This window comes from Neoarius graeffei, chromosome 23, assembly GCF_027579695.1.
Source record: "Neoarius graeffei isolate fNeoGra1 chromosome 23, fNeoGra1.pri, whole genome shotgun sequence".
Lineage (NCBI taxonomy): Eukaryota > Metazoa > Chordata > Actinopteri > Siluriformes > Ariidae > Neoarius > Neoarius graeffei.
The window spans coordinates 52,857,728-52,873,936 of NC_083591.1; the positions used below are offsets into that span (position 1 = coordinate 52,857,728).

The 16,209-nt window shown below is 42.7% G+C and overlaps 1 protein-coding gene across 1 annotated transcript in view; it reads left to right on the forward strand.

The window, feature by feature from the left end:
- Positions 1-6,455: 6,455 nt before the first annotated feature.
- si:ch211-106n13.3 (vWFA and Collagen domain-containing protein) overlaps positions 6,456-16,209 on the forward strand; it is a 72,440-nt gene continuing 62,686 nt past the window's right edge. The window contains 12 exon segments of the mRNA XM_060906401.1: positions 6,456-6,558; positions 6,787-7,350; positions 8,131-8,296; positions 8,428-8,653; positions 8,743-8,916; positions 10,456-10,533; positions 10,635-10,646; positions 10,734-10,817; positions 10,955-11,008; positions 13,014-13,067; positions 13,294-13,347; positions 14,406-14,459. Of these exon segments, the coding sequence (XP_060762384.1) occupies positions 6,456-6,558; positions 6,787-7,350; positions 8,131-8,296; positions 8,428-8,653; positions 8,743-8,916; positions 10,456-10,533; positions 10,635-10,646; positions 10,734-10,817; positions 10,955-11,008; positions 13,014-13,067; positions 13,294-13,347; positions 14,406-14,459 (1,623 nt within the window).

Here is a 16,209-nt window from a genome sequence, read left to right on the forward strand (position 1 = left end):
TGGATCCTGGTTTGTGTGTAGGTTTTGGGTTTGACGGCGCTTCCGTGATGTCTGGTGTGCATGGCATCCTGAAGCGCACTTTTATCCGTGCACTATACGTGCATTGCCATTCCCACGGTTTAAACTCAGTACTCTGTGACGCTTCGAAAGCATGCGCGGACTTCGCAATGTTTTCCGAAGCCGTCAACGCGCTGCGCTTGTTTTTGACGCACGGTTCAGGTTCAGACGGACAGGCTCGGTTTCTTGAGCTGCAGAAAGAGATGCATCCGGATCGGCCACCTCTTGAGCTCAAGCGCGGTGCTCAGACACAGCTGAGCTCTGCGACGGATATATTTCATTCGTTCGATGTCATTTTGGAAATATTGACCGAATTTGCCGAAGGTGGAGGGCAGGACGGACTTGAAGCGCAGTCCTTGATTCAGCAAGTTCAAACCAAGAAATTTGCATTTTTCCTTGTGGCGTCTTGTAAGCTCTTCGAGGTGTCCATCTACGCCAGTAAGGTCCTGCAGAGCGAAACGTCATCACTGAGCGAATGCATCCATTCAGTCGAGTGCCTGAAGCAGAGTCTTGCGGATTTGCGGCACAGGGGGTTCGATCAAATCTTGACAGCATTCAATGAGCTAACAGAGAAAAATGAGATTGAAAACTGGGACGTTTCATTTTCCAGGAAACGAAAACTCCCGAGTCGGGACAATTCGGCCGTATCAGCAACATCCTTGAAGAAATCCACAAGAGTGCGCTGCGCTGATGACCTGCGTACCCTGTGGTATCAGATTCTTGACTCCCAGATAAACGAACTCGACAGCAGGTTTCACCGGGACTCCTACTGCGCTATGAAAGCCGCAGACACACTCTGCACTAAAGACCAAAGCAACCTGGCGGAAAACATCCATCCCGTCTGCACATCCTACAGCGTCGAAGTCTCCGATGCCGAATTGTTCGCGTTTTCTCAAATGTTACGCCAAACGTTGTCAGCAGGTCCGTTTTTTCCCCTAATACAGCTTTTTGACACTTGCAGTGAGGAATGCTTCCCAAATGTGCACCTCTTGATTCGAATCCTGCTGACTCTACCAATCACAGCTTGCACAGAGGACAGAATTTGTTCAAGCGTAAATAAAATCAAGACTTCGAGTCGGAGTACAATGCTGACAGCGCAGCTGAATCCTCTGAGCCTCCTGTCTTTCGAAAAAGACTTGACGGACTCTTTGGACTATGATGAGATCATAGATATATTTTATTTTATCAAGTTTATAAAGCCTTTTATATCACAGGGCGGTCTAGTCGAATCTGGGAACCAGGCGTTGTTAACGTGGAAGCCGATGATTCCTGTTTGATTTGGTTTACACGCACAGATCATTAGTTGGTTACTGGCTGTTTTATTCCTGTGTGGATCGTGTCCCAGTTATAGAAAGTTTTACAGTAGCCTATAACACCATGTGTTACCTTGTTATCTAATGGAATCCATCGTGTCAAATTGACACCAATTTTGTCCGCTAGGGGGCGACGTGGCATCACAGCTGGTCTTGAAATCTGTCTCTAAATATCGCCCTCTAGTGGAGAATCGCGTTAAAGACGGAAACAGCTCTTTCTCCTAATTCACAGGTTCCCTGTTCTGGTTCTGGAGAACCTCCTGTTATTGTGGGGTTCTCCCCCTCCCCGCTCGACCACGCCTACTTCAGCTCAGGAAGTGCAGATCATTAGCTGATTTAGTTTAATAATCAATTGATGTTTGGTTGCCAAATTATTGAAAATGTACCGTATATTAATCACATTTTCATGATATCTGTGATCTCTAACACCATATAACCTCAGGACCTCCTAATAACACTGAAAATTAAGTTAGTTTATCCTCTGGTTAATTCATCACATTACATTAATGGCAGGGCGGCACGGTGGTGTAGTGGTTAGCGCTGTCGCCTCACAGCAAGAAGGTCCGGGTTTGAGCCCCGTGGCCGGTGAGGGCCTTTCTGTGCGGAGTTTGCATGTTCTCCCCGTGTCCGCGTGGGTTTCCTCCGGGTGCTCCGGTTTCCCCCACAGTCCAAAGACATGCAGGTTAGGTTAACTGGTGGCTCTAAATTGACCGTAGGTGTGAATGTGAGTGTGAATGGTTGTCTGTGTCTATGTGTCAGCCCTGTGATGACCTGGCGACTTGTCCAGGGTGTACCCCGCCTTTCACCCGTAGTCAGCTGGGATAGGCTCCAGCTTGCCTGCGACCCTGTAGAACAGGATAAAGCGGCTAGAGATAATGAGATGAGATGAGACATTAATGGCATTTTAGCAGATGCTCTTATCCAGAGCAACGTCCAGCATACCCAGAGCAGCCTGATGAGCAGTTGGGGGTTAGGTGCCTTGCTCAAGGGCACTTCAGCCATTCCTGCTGGTCCAGGGAATCAAACCAACAACCTTTTGGTCCCTAAGCTGCTTCTCTAACCATTAGGCCATGGCTTCCTCGTGTTATTAACATCATAACGCAATGCCACGATCTATATCTGTGTTTGTTTAGTACTCTATAGGTTTATATCCGTATCTGTATTGGGATTTAACCCAGACGTGGCTGTGGCCTAAACTGGAATATGGGTTCATTCATTTTTATTTAATTTCCCAAAATGAAACATAAACAAACCTTTTTTTTTTTTAATAACCTATTTTAAACCAGGCAGTTAGTCAGGACTGTGGGTTGGACACGCTATTTATCTGAGCCTCACAGCTGACTGTTTATTCACACGTACTTCCTGATTTTTTTTTTTTTTCTCCTTGATCTTGTGAATTGTATGTGTTGGAGCAAGAAAGCTAAAAAATGTCCCAGACAGGATGATGTCCAGGATTATAGTTGGGAATGTGTAACTTAGGTTCAGTGATTTTGAAGAAAAGCATATTTAATAAAGTTAATAATCAGGCCAGCTGTCGAGGTTGTGACCTTTTTGTGGTGTTGATGCTCAACTTTTAACATTTTTGTCTTAAAACCAACTTTGAATGCTAAACTAAAGTTAGCTTGACCATTTTAAACAGCTGGTTCTGTCCTGTACATTTCGGAGAGAGAGAGAGAGAGAGAGGAAAAATGCCTTTTTCTTTACATTTTTTGTTCCTCGTTGGTCTTTGTAAACATTTAATAATTTCTTGATTAAATTTGTTAAATTATTGTAAGCATTCAGTATTATATTTCTTGTGTCTAAAATCACACCTGCAAACTACAGAACTGCAGCTTGCATTATGAATACTGGACATCCCCTAACCTGCATTGACTGAATACTGCAGAAGTGCAATCTGAGATTTCTGCATTGTGGTTTCAGATGTACAGATTTGTTGCTTTTCTCCTTGAAGTTGCTGTTCTAATAAATGTTTACAAAAAATATATCTCATGTCTTCATTAAGATGTAGTTACAGTAAGTAGTAACCTCCATTCAGAGATATTTGGCATCCTCACATTCACTGTAGCAGATGCTGTTATCCAGAGCGACATACCCTGAGGAGCGGTTGGGGGTTAGTTGCCTTACTCAAGGGCACTTCAGCCATTCCTGTTGGTCCAGGGAATCAACACCGCAACCTTTTGGTCCTAAAACCGCTTCTCTAATCATTAGGCCATGGCTTCCCTTATTAGGCTAGCATCCAAAAGATGGAAACCCTTCAAAGATTTATAGCGAGTGCCCTCGAAAATGGAGGATTTTCCTTTTGGAAAAGGTTCCAAGTAGAACACTGGCTGTGAGAAGTGATGTAGCATAGACAGTCCATCTAGCATGTTTTATGGGATGGAAGTAACCCAGGGGGCGGCACGGTGGTGTAGTGGTTAGCGCTGTCGCCTCACAGCAAGAAGGTCCTGGGTTCGAGCCCCGGGGCCGGCGAGGGCCTTTCTGTGTGGAGTTTGCATGTTCTCCCCGTGTCCGCGTGGGTTTCCTCCGGGTGCTCCGGTTTCCCCCACAGTCCAAAGACATGCAGGTTAGGTTAACTGGTGACTCTAAATTGACCGTAGGTGTGAATGTGAGTGTGAATGGTTGTCTGTGTCTATGTGTCAGCCCTGTGATGACCTGGCGACTTGTCCAGGGTGTACCCCGCCTTTCGCCCGTAGTCAGCTGGGATAGGCTCCAGCTTGCCTGCGACCCTGTAGAAGGATAAAGCGGCTAGAGATAATGAGATGAGATGAGATGAGAAGTAACCCAGGAACCCAGAGGAAACCCATGTGACCATGGCACCTAAAAAATAAAATAAAATAAAAATACCAGAACCTGAGCTCAGGATTGAAGCATGGACTCGGGCATCAAATCAACTGTTCAAATATTTGCCAAAATTATATAAATGTACACATTAAAATAATATTTTGAAGATTTCTTGATGCTGTCAAGGTTTTTCCCTTAAATGTAATTTATTTTATGATAGTTGTATTCCTGGCATTTTTATTAATTTGCACAAGCACTGCTGGCACAAATTGTTTCTCTCACTCAGGATCTTTCTACTTTATTATTATTATTATTATCATCCTAATGTTTTTTAGGATGCCATTTCTCCCTCAGTTTTCAGTTTCCTCACTAACGTCATTCTCTATCTCTTACCATTCTGGATCTGTCGGGTAAGATGACCAGACATCCTGGTTTGTAAGAGCTAACGCAAATTACTGTGACTATAGTCACAGTATCTATCGTTGTTGTTGTTATTATTATTATCCTAACATTTTTAGGAGGCTATTTCTCCCTCGGTTTTCAACCAATCATCACTAAATTTCACATGAAGAATCCTTCTGGGCTGAATTACGTTGCTGTGACTTTTGGTGCTGATCTGGATCACTGAACCGGAATGATCCATGAAAAACAGGCTTTTTTCAATCATTTATAACTCTGTCAATTTTTATGATTTTTTTCAATCTTTTTTTCTTATTTTATTCAGGGCGGCAGGGTGCAACTTTTGTTTGACCATCAATTGACAAAGCTCAGCTAGTACAAATTACTGTGACATTAGTCGCAGTCTCTATCTAGTTAAAATTGTCATTAGATTCATGTTGACATTAGTCATAGGCCGACTTGTTTTTCAGTGAGGGTTTGGTTTAAATCCAATCAAACTAGAGAATAACTATATATAAAACGACCTCAATAAACATAACTCTGTGGGTTGCAATTTACACCACTGTAACAAAAATGAAAAATCTCAGACCCCCTGCTGTCCCTAGACACCACTATGAGAACCTTTGCCTCAAAAGACTTGTCTCCATCTGTCTCGGGTTTGAACCTGAACATTCTAAAGTTTGGTTATGCCACCAGTAAGCCCACCTTTGATTCAAAATAGCTATGCTAATATAACCATTTGAACAGAGGATTTGAGTCTAAGGCTGTGGATGAGTAAATAAACACAGAGGATGGTTTGAAATAGCACTTCACAGTTTGAGAAGCCCACCTCTTCTCCTGTTTGTGGTTTACGCTGACTGTTTTATCCAAATCCATCCTGTCTGAACCTTATCCTGTAAACATACCTTTTCATTCAGAACGCTGCTGGCTGAGAGCATGGCAGCGGTTATTACACTTTAACGCTTACCTTGAATAAATGTAAGTAGACGACATCTGTGTTAATGTATTTAGCCTAAACTTGGGTAAATATTTTGTTGCCCAAAATCCAACTACCTGTCTGGAGAAGAACAAGAGCATTGTCCTTGTCTGAAGAGTAAAAGTATGTCCTAAGTCAGCACTAATCTTAATAGGCTGCAGCAAATAATTAAACGGTTGACAGTAGGCCGTATTGGTTGTACTATTTGTGTCTTGAAAGCGTGTAGCCATGTAGATTTTTTTTGAAGGTGGTTTTTGTGGAGGGGCTGAACATATACTCCTCCCTTCCTCCCTCTCTCTTGCTCTCTCTCTGTCTTTCTTTGAGCCCTCTCACCCTCTCATTCAGAGTGCTGAGGTTGTACGTCACTGTCTGTATAGCTATAAACACTCTCCTGCATCCCTCCTTCCATCCCACTGCACATCTGCACAGTGACTTGTATTCATGATGAGCACAGCTGGTCCAATTTTTTAGTTTCTCTTCCGGAAAGTTGCAGTGATCTCAGAGTCCTAACAAGAGGTGAGTAACAAGTGTCTACTACTAAGCTTAATTTATCTCAGAAAAGGTGCAGTTGCTTCTGAAGGGTCCATAAGAGTAATGATGAGTTAGCAACATGGGAACACTTCAAAGAGTCCATATTTTTGTCCTCTCCCAGCTTCTAGCATACATAAACCAAGCAATCAAGAACACTGACTACCTGGTGCAGGTGTACTGAGCTCCTGGAGAGAGCAAAATTAGGGGCTGTCTGTCTGGGGCTGCCTGAGATACCACATAACATCTGCATTACTATTTTAAATGTAGGGATTTCTCTCAATTTGCACTTCCAGATTGTTTCATTTTTGCAGACTGATCTTTGGAGGTAATACCAGTCCAGGACTCATGTCTCTTGTTTTCCATACAGGAATTCTTCCCTTTTGCCAGATCCAGTTTTGATGCCCCATTGACCTATAATGAGGAAATGTTATTTGGGATCATTAATTGTCTGTCTATTCCTGACCCACACCAAAGGACATGATCAGGAGGACAGTCAAGCTGGTTTGTTACAATATTGCCTTTCCTTTGCTCCATTTTCTTGTAATTACCAAGATCTTACCAACCACTATAGTGATGTCCACGTTACTGTTATGTTTGCTTTTGGTGAAATTCTCTAAGTTTTTTGCACTATTGGTATGTGACTTGAGAGTATGCTTTGCTTGAATTATTTGGAAATTTATCCCATTTGTACATACACACCTGTGGACAAAGGTTTTCCTGGACTTGCAGGTTGTAGCACTACATCCAATGACTTGGTGTATGTCATCGATGGCTCGTCAAGTCTTGGGATTGCAGACTTCAACACAGCCAAGCGCTGGCTCATCAATATCACCAGTGGCTTTGATGTGAGCTCCAGACACACTCAAGTAGCTGTGGTCCAGTACAGTGATACGCCACGTCTGGAGATCCCTCTTGGGAAGCATCAAGACACTCCGACTCTTCTGAGGGACATTGCTGCAATCTCCTACCTTGGTGGCAAAACCCAGACAGGCCGTGCCATTAAATTCACCATAGACCATGTGTTCTCTTCACTAAACTACACCATGAAAACCATCAGAAACCGCATTGCTGTGGTTCTGACAGATGGCCGGTCACAAGATGATGTGGTGGATCCAGCGATGGAGGCCAAAGCACAGAACATTGTCCTGTTTGCTGTGGGCATCGGGGATGAGATCACCAATGCTGAGCTGGTGTCCATGGCCAACAAGCCTTCTTCCACTTACGTACTGCATGTGGAGGACTACACCTCCATTGGGAATATAAGGGAAGTGATGGAGCAGAAACTCTGTGAGGGTGAGTCAAGCTCCACTGGGTCATTTCTGAGACAGACGGCCAACCATTGGGTTGTTTCTGGCTTCAAGGGTTACTGAGGCCTGACACCATCTAATCGTCAGGATGAGCTGTTGAGGATGATTTGGAAATGATGGTACCCTCCTCAAACACTGTTTAGGGATGTGTGTTTGGACAGAGAGGATGATGAAAGACTGATGATGTATGATTTTTATTTTGTGTCCTCTTATATTGACACACGTATTCATGCAGTGCAACAATTACCTTAATGGCTTTAACAGCACAGTGAAGTTAATTCATCTTAAATTATAGTATTTTAATACTTTTTTCAAGTCAGGGGTTTTCAATTCATTCTTCTGGGACAGTTTTCCAGCCCAGATTTTGTTTTATTCTAGCTCCTCATGTACCTGAACTAGGAATTCAAGGGCTTTCAGATTTTTGGTTTCTCTGATTAAGAACTTGAATGGAACAAAAACCTAGTCTGACTGGGAGTCCTTGAAGACTGGATTGAGAACCTGTTTTAGGTCAGTTGCATCAAATGCAGGGGCAGTGATGGCTCAGGGGTTAAGGTTCTGAGTTAATTTGCAGAATGTCAGGAGTTCAAATCCCAGTGTTGCAAAGTTGCAACTGTCAGACCCTTAAACCCTAGCTGCTCCAGAGGAGCCCTATCTTAGCTGACCCTGTGCTCTGACATCACCTTGCTGAGATATGCAAAGAACAGCCTTCTTCTTCCAAGCTACCAGAGAACTGTGAAGAAACTAATTTCATTTGTTTCATTCCCAGAGTCGGTGTGTCCTGTGAGGATCCCAGGTACTGTCAATGAACAGAAGGGCTTTGACCTGATAAGCATGATGGGGATTGAAGTAATGGCGAAAAAGGTCCAGGGATCTCTCATATCAGAAAGTGCTTACCTCCTGACCCCTCGCTTGAACCTTACTCATAGCACCAGGTATACTTGCTTGCCAGCATGCTTGACTTGTAGAAGTGTCTACGTATGGTTAAAGCAGATTAACCTACTGAGCCATATTGACTCAAAATTGATGTTGACCTTCATATTTGATGCATCTAATTATTTCACAGAGAAATCTTTCCAGAAGGTCTGCCTCCTTCATATGTGTTTGTGGCCACTCTGCGGGTGAAGAACCCAGTCCACCGCATGAAGTTTGATCTCTGGAGGGTATTGTCTGAAGAAGGTGTCAGGCAAGTCGCAGTGACCTTGAATGGCCTGGACAAGTCGGTCATATTTACCAGTTCCAGCACAATGAAGAAAGAGCAGACTGTCATATTTAATGACCGAGGCATTAAGGTCTGTCAGATTTCATAAAAACATCCGAGCACCTGTTTTATGTGACCTGGTCTGTAACTCAACTCACTGTTGTATTTTATCCACTGAAGAGGCTCTTTGACACAGACTGGCACCAGCTGAAGTTGTTGGTGAGGCCAAAACGCATCACCTGTTTTGTGGATGATGCATATGTTGAGGAGCAGCTCTTGGACGAAGTTGTCCCCATCTACATCAACGGGAAGATACAAGTGGCCAGAAAAGTCAACATAGAAACCACTGTGCCAGTAGGTGGTTTCACAAATCTCTATACACTAACCTTACGATTAGTTAAGGATCAACTGATTTTTTTTTTCCTCCACATTCATTTGGGTCAAAGTCCATCCTGTGCCAGGACCTGGTCCTCCCAGGCTCTTAAGGCACATTTGGCAGCGCCCATCTCCATTTCTCTTGCCCTCGGCCTCTCACCTATTATATAGCTAGGGTTACAGTGGGGGCCAATCTTCTGGTAACCATGAGAGTTTGACTCCTCACTTGCATCTGTATTGTGGCATGTCTTGCCAGATGGCAGTAGGTAACATTTTTATGATGGTCTTTGGTGTGACCTGACCACGAGTAGGACCCGTAATCTCCCAGTCAAGAGGCGGACACGCTAACCACTAGGCCAACTCACGTGATTCATTTGGGTAGTCCCTAATTAATAATATGCTATAGGTTTAAACCACCACGAGTCGGCCTAGTGGTTAGCGTGTCCGCCTCTTGATTGGGAGATTGCGAGTACTACTTGCGGTCGGGTCATACCAAAGACCATCATAAAAATGGTACCTACTGCCGTCTGGCAAGGCATGCTGCAATACAAATGTGAATGGGGAGTCAAACTCTCACGGTTTCCAGAGGACCAGCCCCCCACTGTAACCCTAGCTATATAGGCAAGAGGCTGAGGGCTATGGAGATCAGCACCACCCAGTATGCCTTAACGGCCTGGTTAGTACTGGGATGGGAGACTGCCTGGGAAGACCAGGACATGGTGCAGGAAGGACTTTAGACTTGGACTTTTTATAGGTTTAAACCAGGGGTTCTCAACTCCAGTCCTAGGGACTCTCTGCCATGTGGGAACATGTTTCTTATTGCTTAAGGGCTTAATAATTAGTTGCTGTAGGTCAAATGGTCCCCAGGCCAAGAGATCAGATCCCCTGCTTTAATCAAAACCACCAAAACAGTAGTCAAGTCAATCGATATCAGCTTGTATTTTCATGCCCTGCTTTCATTGCTTGTTAGGCCCATTAGCCTTTAAGCTAAGCTAAGCTTTCCTGTATCCTGGGCAGCATGGTGGTGTAGTGGTTAGCACGGTCACCTCACAGCAAGAAGGTTCTGGGTTTGAACCCAGTGGCCGGCAAGGGCCTTTCTGTGTGGAGTTTGCATGTTCTCCCCGTGTCTGCGTGGGTTTCCTCCGGGTGCTCCGGTTTCCCCCACAATCCAAAGACATGCAGGTTAGGTTAATATGGGACGGCCTTGGGCTGAGGTGCCCTCGAGCGAGTGTGCTCATTACTCACGTGTGTGTGTGTGTGTGTATGTGTGTGTTCACTGCTTCAGATGGGTTAAATGCAGAGAGGAAATTTCACAAGTGTGTGATGAATAAAGTTGTTCTTTCTTTCTTTCTTTCTTTCTTTCTTTCTTTCTTTCTTTCTTTCTTTCTTTCTTTCTTTCTTTCTTTCTTTCTTTCTTTCTTTCTTTCTTTCTTTCTTTCTTTCTTTCTTTCTTTCTTTCTTTCTTTCTTTCTTTCTTTCTTTCTTCCTTCCTTCCTTCCTTCCATATCTCCTGTTTAGATCATCTTGCAGAAGCTGCGGCTCTACTGTGACCCTCTGCAGAGCGAGCGTGAGACAGCATGTGAGATCTACTCCGTGGTAAGACCATGCTCACTGTTTACCTACAGAGTTTGGCACCTACAGAGTTTGGCACCTACAATTTCCTTCGCTTTCTAATTTCTCCTTATTTCTTTTCACAGCAGGATGACAGGGTGAGTCTTCAGGCAACGTATATATGAATGTATTATTATAAGGAGTATTTTGATTTTTTTTTTAAATTAATGTCACCACTTTTTTAGTGTCCAACTGATCGTTCTCGTCCTGTTGAGGGCTGTGATTGCCCCAGTGGTAAACCTGGCCCACCAGGCCTACCTGGACCCATGGTTAGTCAATAATTAAAGGGTGGACATCTGAATAGATAGATTAATAAATTCATAGTTCATGCAGTGATGTAGTTCTGGTCTTAATCATTGTATAGTTTAGAAAATCTGATCTGATTTGAACTTTGCGCTAAACACAGGGCTTCAGGGGAGAGAAGGGTCGAGAGGGACCTCCTGGCCCAGACGGAAAACCTGTGAGTGGCTCATTTATATCACGTTTATCACTTTCTGTAGTAGCTAGGAATGTTTCGGTCTTTTTTGAGCAAGTCACTAAAGTGAACAAATCTGTGTCAGTCACTGCCATGCATGAGTCATTCCTTTTGTTCAGGCTTCGCAATTGCAAACAAAAATAATTGAAGCATGGAAGCCATTTCCATAAAAATCCATAGCCGACTTCATGATTGTCAAACAGAGATCTTACATAGGTTTCTATTATACTGTGTTTATCCAGGAAATGTGTGTCATATTTTCAGTTTCATGTACGTCCTTCCCGAATCAGTGAATCATTTTAGTCATTTTGATTCAGTGAATCCTTTTCCAGATCTTTTAGTGCAAGCTGGAAATGTTTTAGCAATGTTTTATTCGTAGGCTGAGTTAGGATAAGTATCTCTCTTAATAACACAGACATACAAGTATCTTATAAAATAAAATGTAATACAATAGCAACGAGGGGCGGCACGGTGGTGTAGTGGTTAGCGCCGTTGCCTCACAGCAAGAAGGTCCGGGTTCAAGCCCCGTGGCTGACGAGGGCCTTTCTGTGCGGAGTTTGCATGTTCTCCCCGTGTCCGCGTGGGTTTCCTCCGGGTGCTCTGGTTTCCCCCACAGTCCAAAGACATGCAAGTTAGACTAATCGGTGGCTCTAAATTGACCGTAAGTGTGAATGGTTGTCTGTGTCTATGTGTCAGCCCTGTGATGACCTGGCGACTTGTCCAGGGTGTACCCCGCCTTTCACCCGTAGTCAGCTGGGATAGGCTCCAGCTTGCCTGCGACCCTGTAGAACAGGATAAAGCGGCTAGAGATAATGAGATGAGATGAGACAATAGCAACGATTATTAGCTAGTTTACATTATTCAATCTGTTTGTTGCTGAACAGACTAGTTAACTGATTTGACTCAAATGACTCGAGCCAGTCAAAATAAAAATACTCAAAAAATGTAATCTCTTGTTGTAATAGTATATATACACCAATCAGCCATAACATTCTGACCACTGACAGGTGAAGAGAATAACATCGATATGCTCATTACACTGGCACCTGTCAAGGGGTGGGATATATTAGGCAGCAAAAGAACAGTCAGTTCCTGAAGTTGATGTGTTGGAAGCAGGAAAAATGGGCAAGCATAGTGTAAGGATCTGAGCGACTTTGACAAAATTATGATGGCTAGATGACTGGGTCTGAGCATCTCCAAAATGGTACATCTTGTGGAGTGTTCCCGGTATGCAGGAAACAGAGGACAGTCCAGAAACACGTGGCGTCAAGATCTTGATGTTGACACCAAAAGAATGGGGTACACCTGGAGCCAGCTGGAGCGAAAAGCCCAAGACCGGGATGCTTGGAGATCTCTCGTTGGTGGCCTATGCCCCAGGAGGGGCAGTAGGCTTAAGTAAGTTCCCGGTATGCAGTGGTTAGTACCTACCAAAAGTGGTCCAAGGATCCAAAGGACAACCAGTGAACCGGTGACAGGGTCATGGGTATCAAAGGCTCATTGATTAGCATGGGGCACGAAGGCTAGCTCATATGGTCCAATCCTAAAGAAGAGTTACTATAGCGCAAACTGCTGAAAAAGTTAATGCTGACACCTTTCTGTTTTAGCTTTCCTTGGACCACGTTTGGTAGGTACTAACCACTGCATACTGGGAACACCCCACAAGATGTGCCATTTTGGAGATGCTCAGACCCAGTCATCTAGCCATCACAGTTTTGTCAAAGTCGCTCAGATCCTTACACTACACTTGCTCATTTTTCCTGCTTCCAACACATCAACTTCAAGAACTGACTGTTACCTTGCTGTCTAATATATCCCACCCCTTGACAGGTGCCATTGTAATGAGATCATCAATATTATTCCCTTCACCTGTCAGTGGTTTTAATGCTATGGCTGATCGATGTAAAGTGGACCATCATTTTATTTTAGCAGTGTAATATTAAATTAAATAACGTTTCGATCTGCATCACATGGTCTCTCTGTGTGTGTTCAGGGAAAGCAGGGAGAGAGGGGTCCACCTGGGCAGCCTGGAAGAGACGGTGAGAAAGTGAGTGATGTAATCTAAAAAAAGATCATTCATTTTAAGACATTTCAAGGCTTTAAAAATGCCAAAAAAAAAAAAAAAATCAGCTAACACTGATATAATGTATGAAAGAAAGCTAATACTGTAGATATAATAAAGAACTGTATGGTGTCTGTTAGCTTTTATTTATAATGAGCCTTCATTTTTATTTTTTCCCTTTAATGCTTTAATGTCCCTTCTCCATTTCCAGGGCGAAGCAGGTCAACCAGGACAAAAGGGGGAGAGAGGGCTGGCTGGTGCCAAAGTAAGTCATATAATCAGTCTTTAAAGTTAGCCCAAGCTGCCCACATTAGCCATGTTCCAGCTTTTATTTACAGTAGCAGTGTACCTATATTAAAGGAAAAGGCAACTTTTGTACAAAATCACCACAAATAGATAGATAAATATATAAAGTAATCGATCATGGAATTTATAGAGAAAGAACAGACCGCATAACAGTATCTTTTAACTTTTAATAATATGGGCTTGCGCTGAGCTCAGCGAAGATGCGTTCCGCCATATTGATCTACTGCGTGACGTCATGCGGCCCACCACTGAAAAGAACTCTTCAGTGCTTCATGGTAATAAGGTAAAAAACCAGTACAATCGCTTCTTCAAAGTTTCACCAAATGGTTTTATTTATGCAACTTAAAGCTCATAATACTGTAGAACTTTGGTTGAGTAAAAACACGGAGCAAAAACATGGCTGAATCCTGAATGACTCCTATTTGGATTTGTCCTACCAAGCCTACTGCGCATGCGTGAAGCGGCTCGGCTCGGTTTTCCCTTTCGGGCGCTCTCGTTTTCTGTTAGAATTTGGTAAAGAAAAAAATAAATAAATATTATTTACCAGCTTACCGGGTCCATGAACATAAATCTGACAGCTGACAAGGTCGGGATATAAACGAATCGAATACAAGCCACCCGCCGGGACTCCTACTGTCATCACAGTGATCTGTCTGTAAACATTGTTTTCATGGGCCCAGTGACGTCACAGATCAGAGGGAGGCACATTAACGAAAGATTCTGATTGGTTTATAGTTGCCCACAATCTCAAAATGGCTGCCTCCTCCAACTTCGGCTCCTCTGTGTCAATTCATGATTTCAAAGTTAAAAATATTTTTTCATGTTCGATATATAATGGAAATAATTAATGGAATTGATTACGTATATATTTTTCCCCTATTACACACCTGGTTTTGTACAAAAGTTGCCTTTTCCTTTAAGAAGACACACAAGTTTTAACAGATTTAGAACCCACCTTTGATGATTATGTACTTTATCAATATTTGCATACATTTCACTGATTATGATGTTCCACAGGGCGATATGGGAATCCAAGGGCCACCAGGACAGCCGGGCCCTCCAGGACCGACAGTAAGGCTGAGCTTAGTTTTCAAAAAATTCCGCTGATTCTCTGTGTGTCCAGATCTCCAGACTGAACTTTTGTCATACCATATTGTTCATGTCAAGTTCTTCTTTTTGCATTAGCCGCATGGAAAGAAGAACTAAAAACACAAAACAAAATCCCTCATGTTAACAATTAGCATGCTCACAAACAGTCAAGTGTAATTCCAAACATATATATATATATATATATATATATATATATATATATATATATATATATAGGTATTCAGCTGAAGTATGAGATTTGATAACTGATATCACTAAATTAGTTGAGCTCACTTTTGAGTGTCAAAGTTTATTTGACTGAGGACTTTTTTTCAACAATGAATGACAAATACACTGGTTGAAAACTTGAATAAACATTCGAAAATATTCACAAGTGCAGGTAAATCAGTTCATCAGATATTCACTAGAACATAAAGTTTTTTGCGACATTCACAAACTCAGAAGCTCTGATTTATGACACAGCATCAGAAGAGCAGAAGTTGTGACACAATTTCGACATTTCCCAACATGCAGGAAACCAAAGAAATTCAGTGGTAAGGATGGCATGAAGTGTAATTCCAGTAAAATTACTCCTTTTTTTACTGTAAGAAGTCTGACAAAACATCTGAAGACTAGAAAAGCACTCGGAGAGCGCAGACCTCCACCAAGAATCCTTTTAAAAAATCCGAGATCCAGAAGATGATCCGGATCACTGCCAAAATTTAACGGATTGTTTCTTGTGCCCAGTCACACGTCTGGAAAAAATTTCAGAGCAATCCGTTCATTACTTTTTCCGTAATGTTGCTAACAGACAAACAAACAAACCAACGCTACCGAAAACATAACCTCCTTGGCGGAGGTAAAAATGTTGAAAATCTGCCTTTACAGTGTCTGTCTTTTATAAGACTTATTATTCTATTCACATTCACTGGATATGAGCAATCGTGTGCTCTGATTGGCTACTCTACTACTAGGATATCAGGTCATATACCGTGAGTAGAGAAAAACAAAATGGCGGAGCGTGTTGCTGAACCAACCGAGGATGAAATAAAAACTCTACTCAAAAACAAAATACAGAAAAGCAACAAAATATGAAATAAAAGTATTTGATGGTAAGAACGTATCTTTTTTAAAATTTTTCTAGAATTATTATTATTGTATTTTTTCACTGCTACTGTCATTTCGCCGGTTTGTTTACATTCTAAGCAGAAATGATTTTGTCAGACACTTTTTGTATAAAGTTTTTATTTATCGAATTTGCAAAAAATACAAATAAAATGCTTTGTTTCTCAAAATCCAGTGAATGTGGATAGAATAAAACAGTTATTCCACTCAATCTCGTCGTACATGGCGTACATGCCTTTTTTTTTGGTTCCGTTTCCGGTTGAGAGTACACTGCGTGCATTCTGGCTGCTGCTTCTCACCAAAGCTTTGTATTTTATTTTCCTTTTTGTTTTCTTTTTTGTGTTTTTGTAGTTTGTTTGTTTTTTGTTTTTGTTTGAATGTTTTGTCCGCCGGTTGTGGTGTAGCTCCGGACCTGGTTTTGGGTGTCGGTTCCCTCCAGGCCTTGTACCGCCGTGGGTAATGCCTGTGCTCCTCGCTATGGACTGCACTGAGCTCGTTGCTCTTTTTAACATCAGGGTTATCCAGCGCTCTGTGCGGCGGTGCTTTTGTGCTTGGCGCGGTGTTCCGAGCGATGTTGCTCGGTGGCGTCACAGCGGCTGTGCAGGCA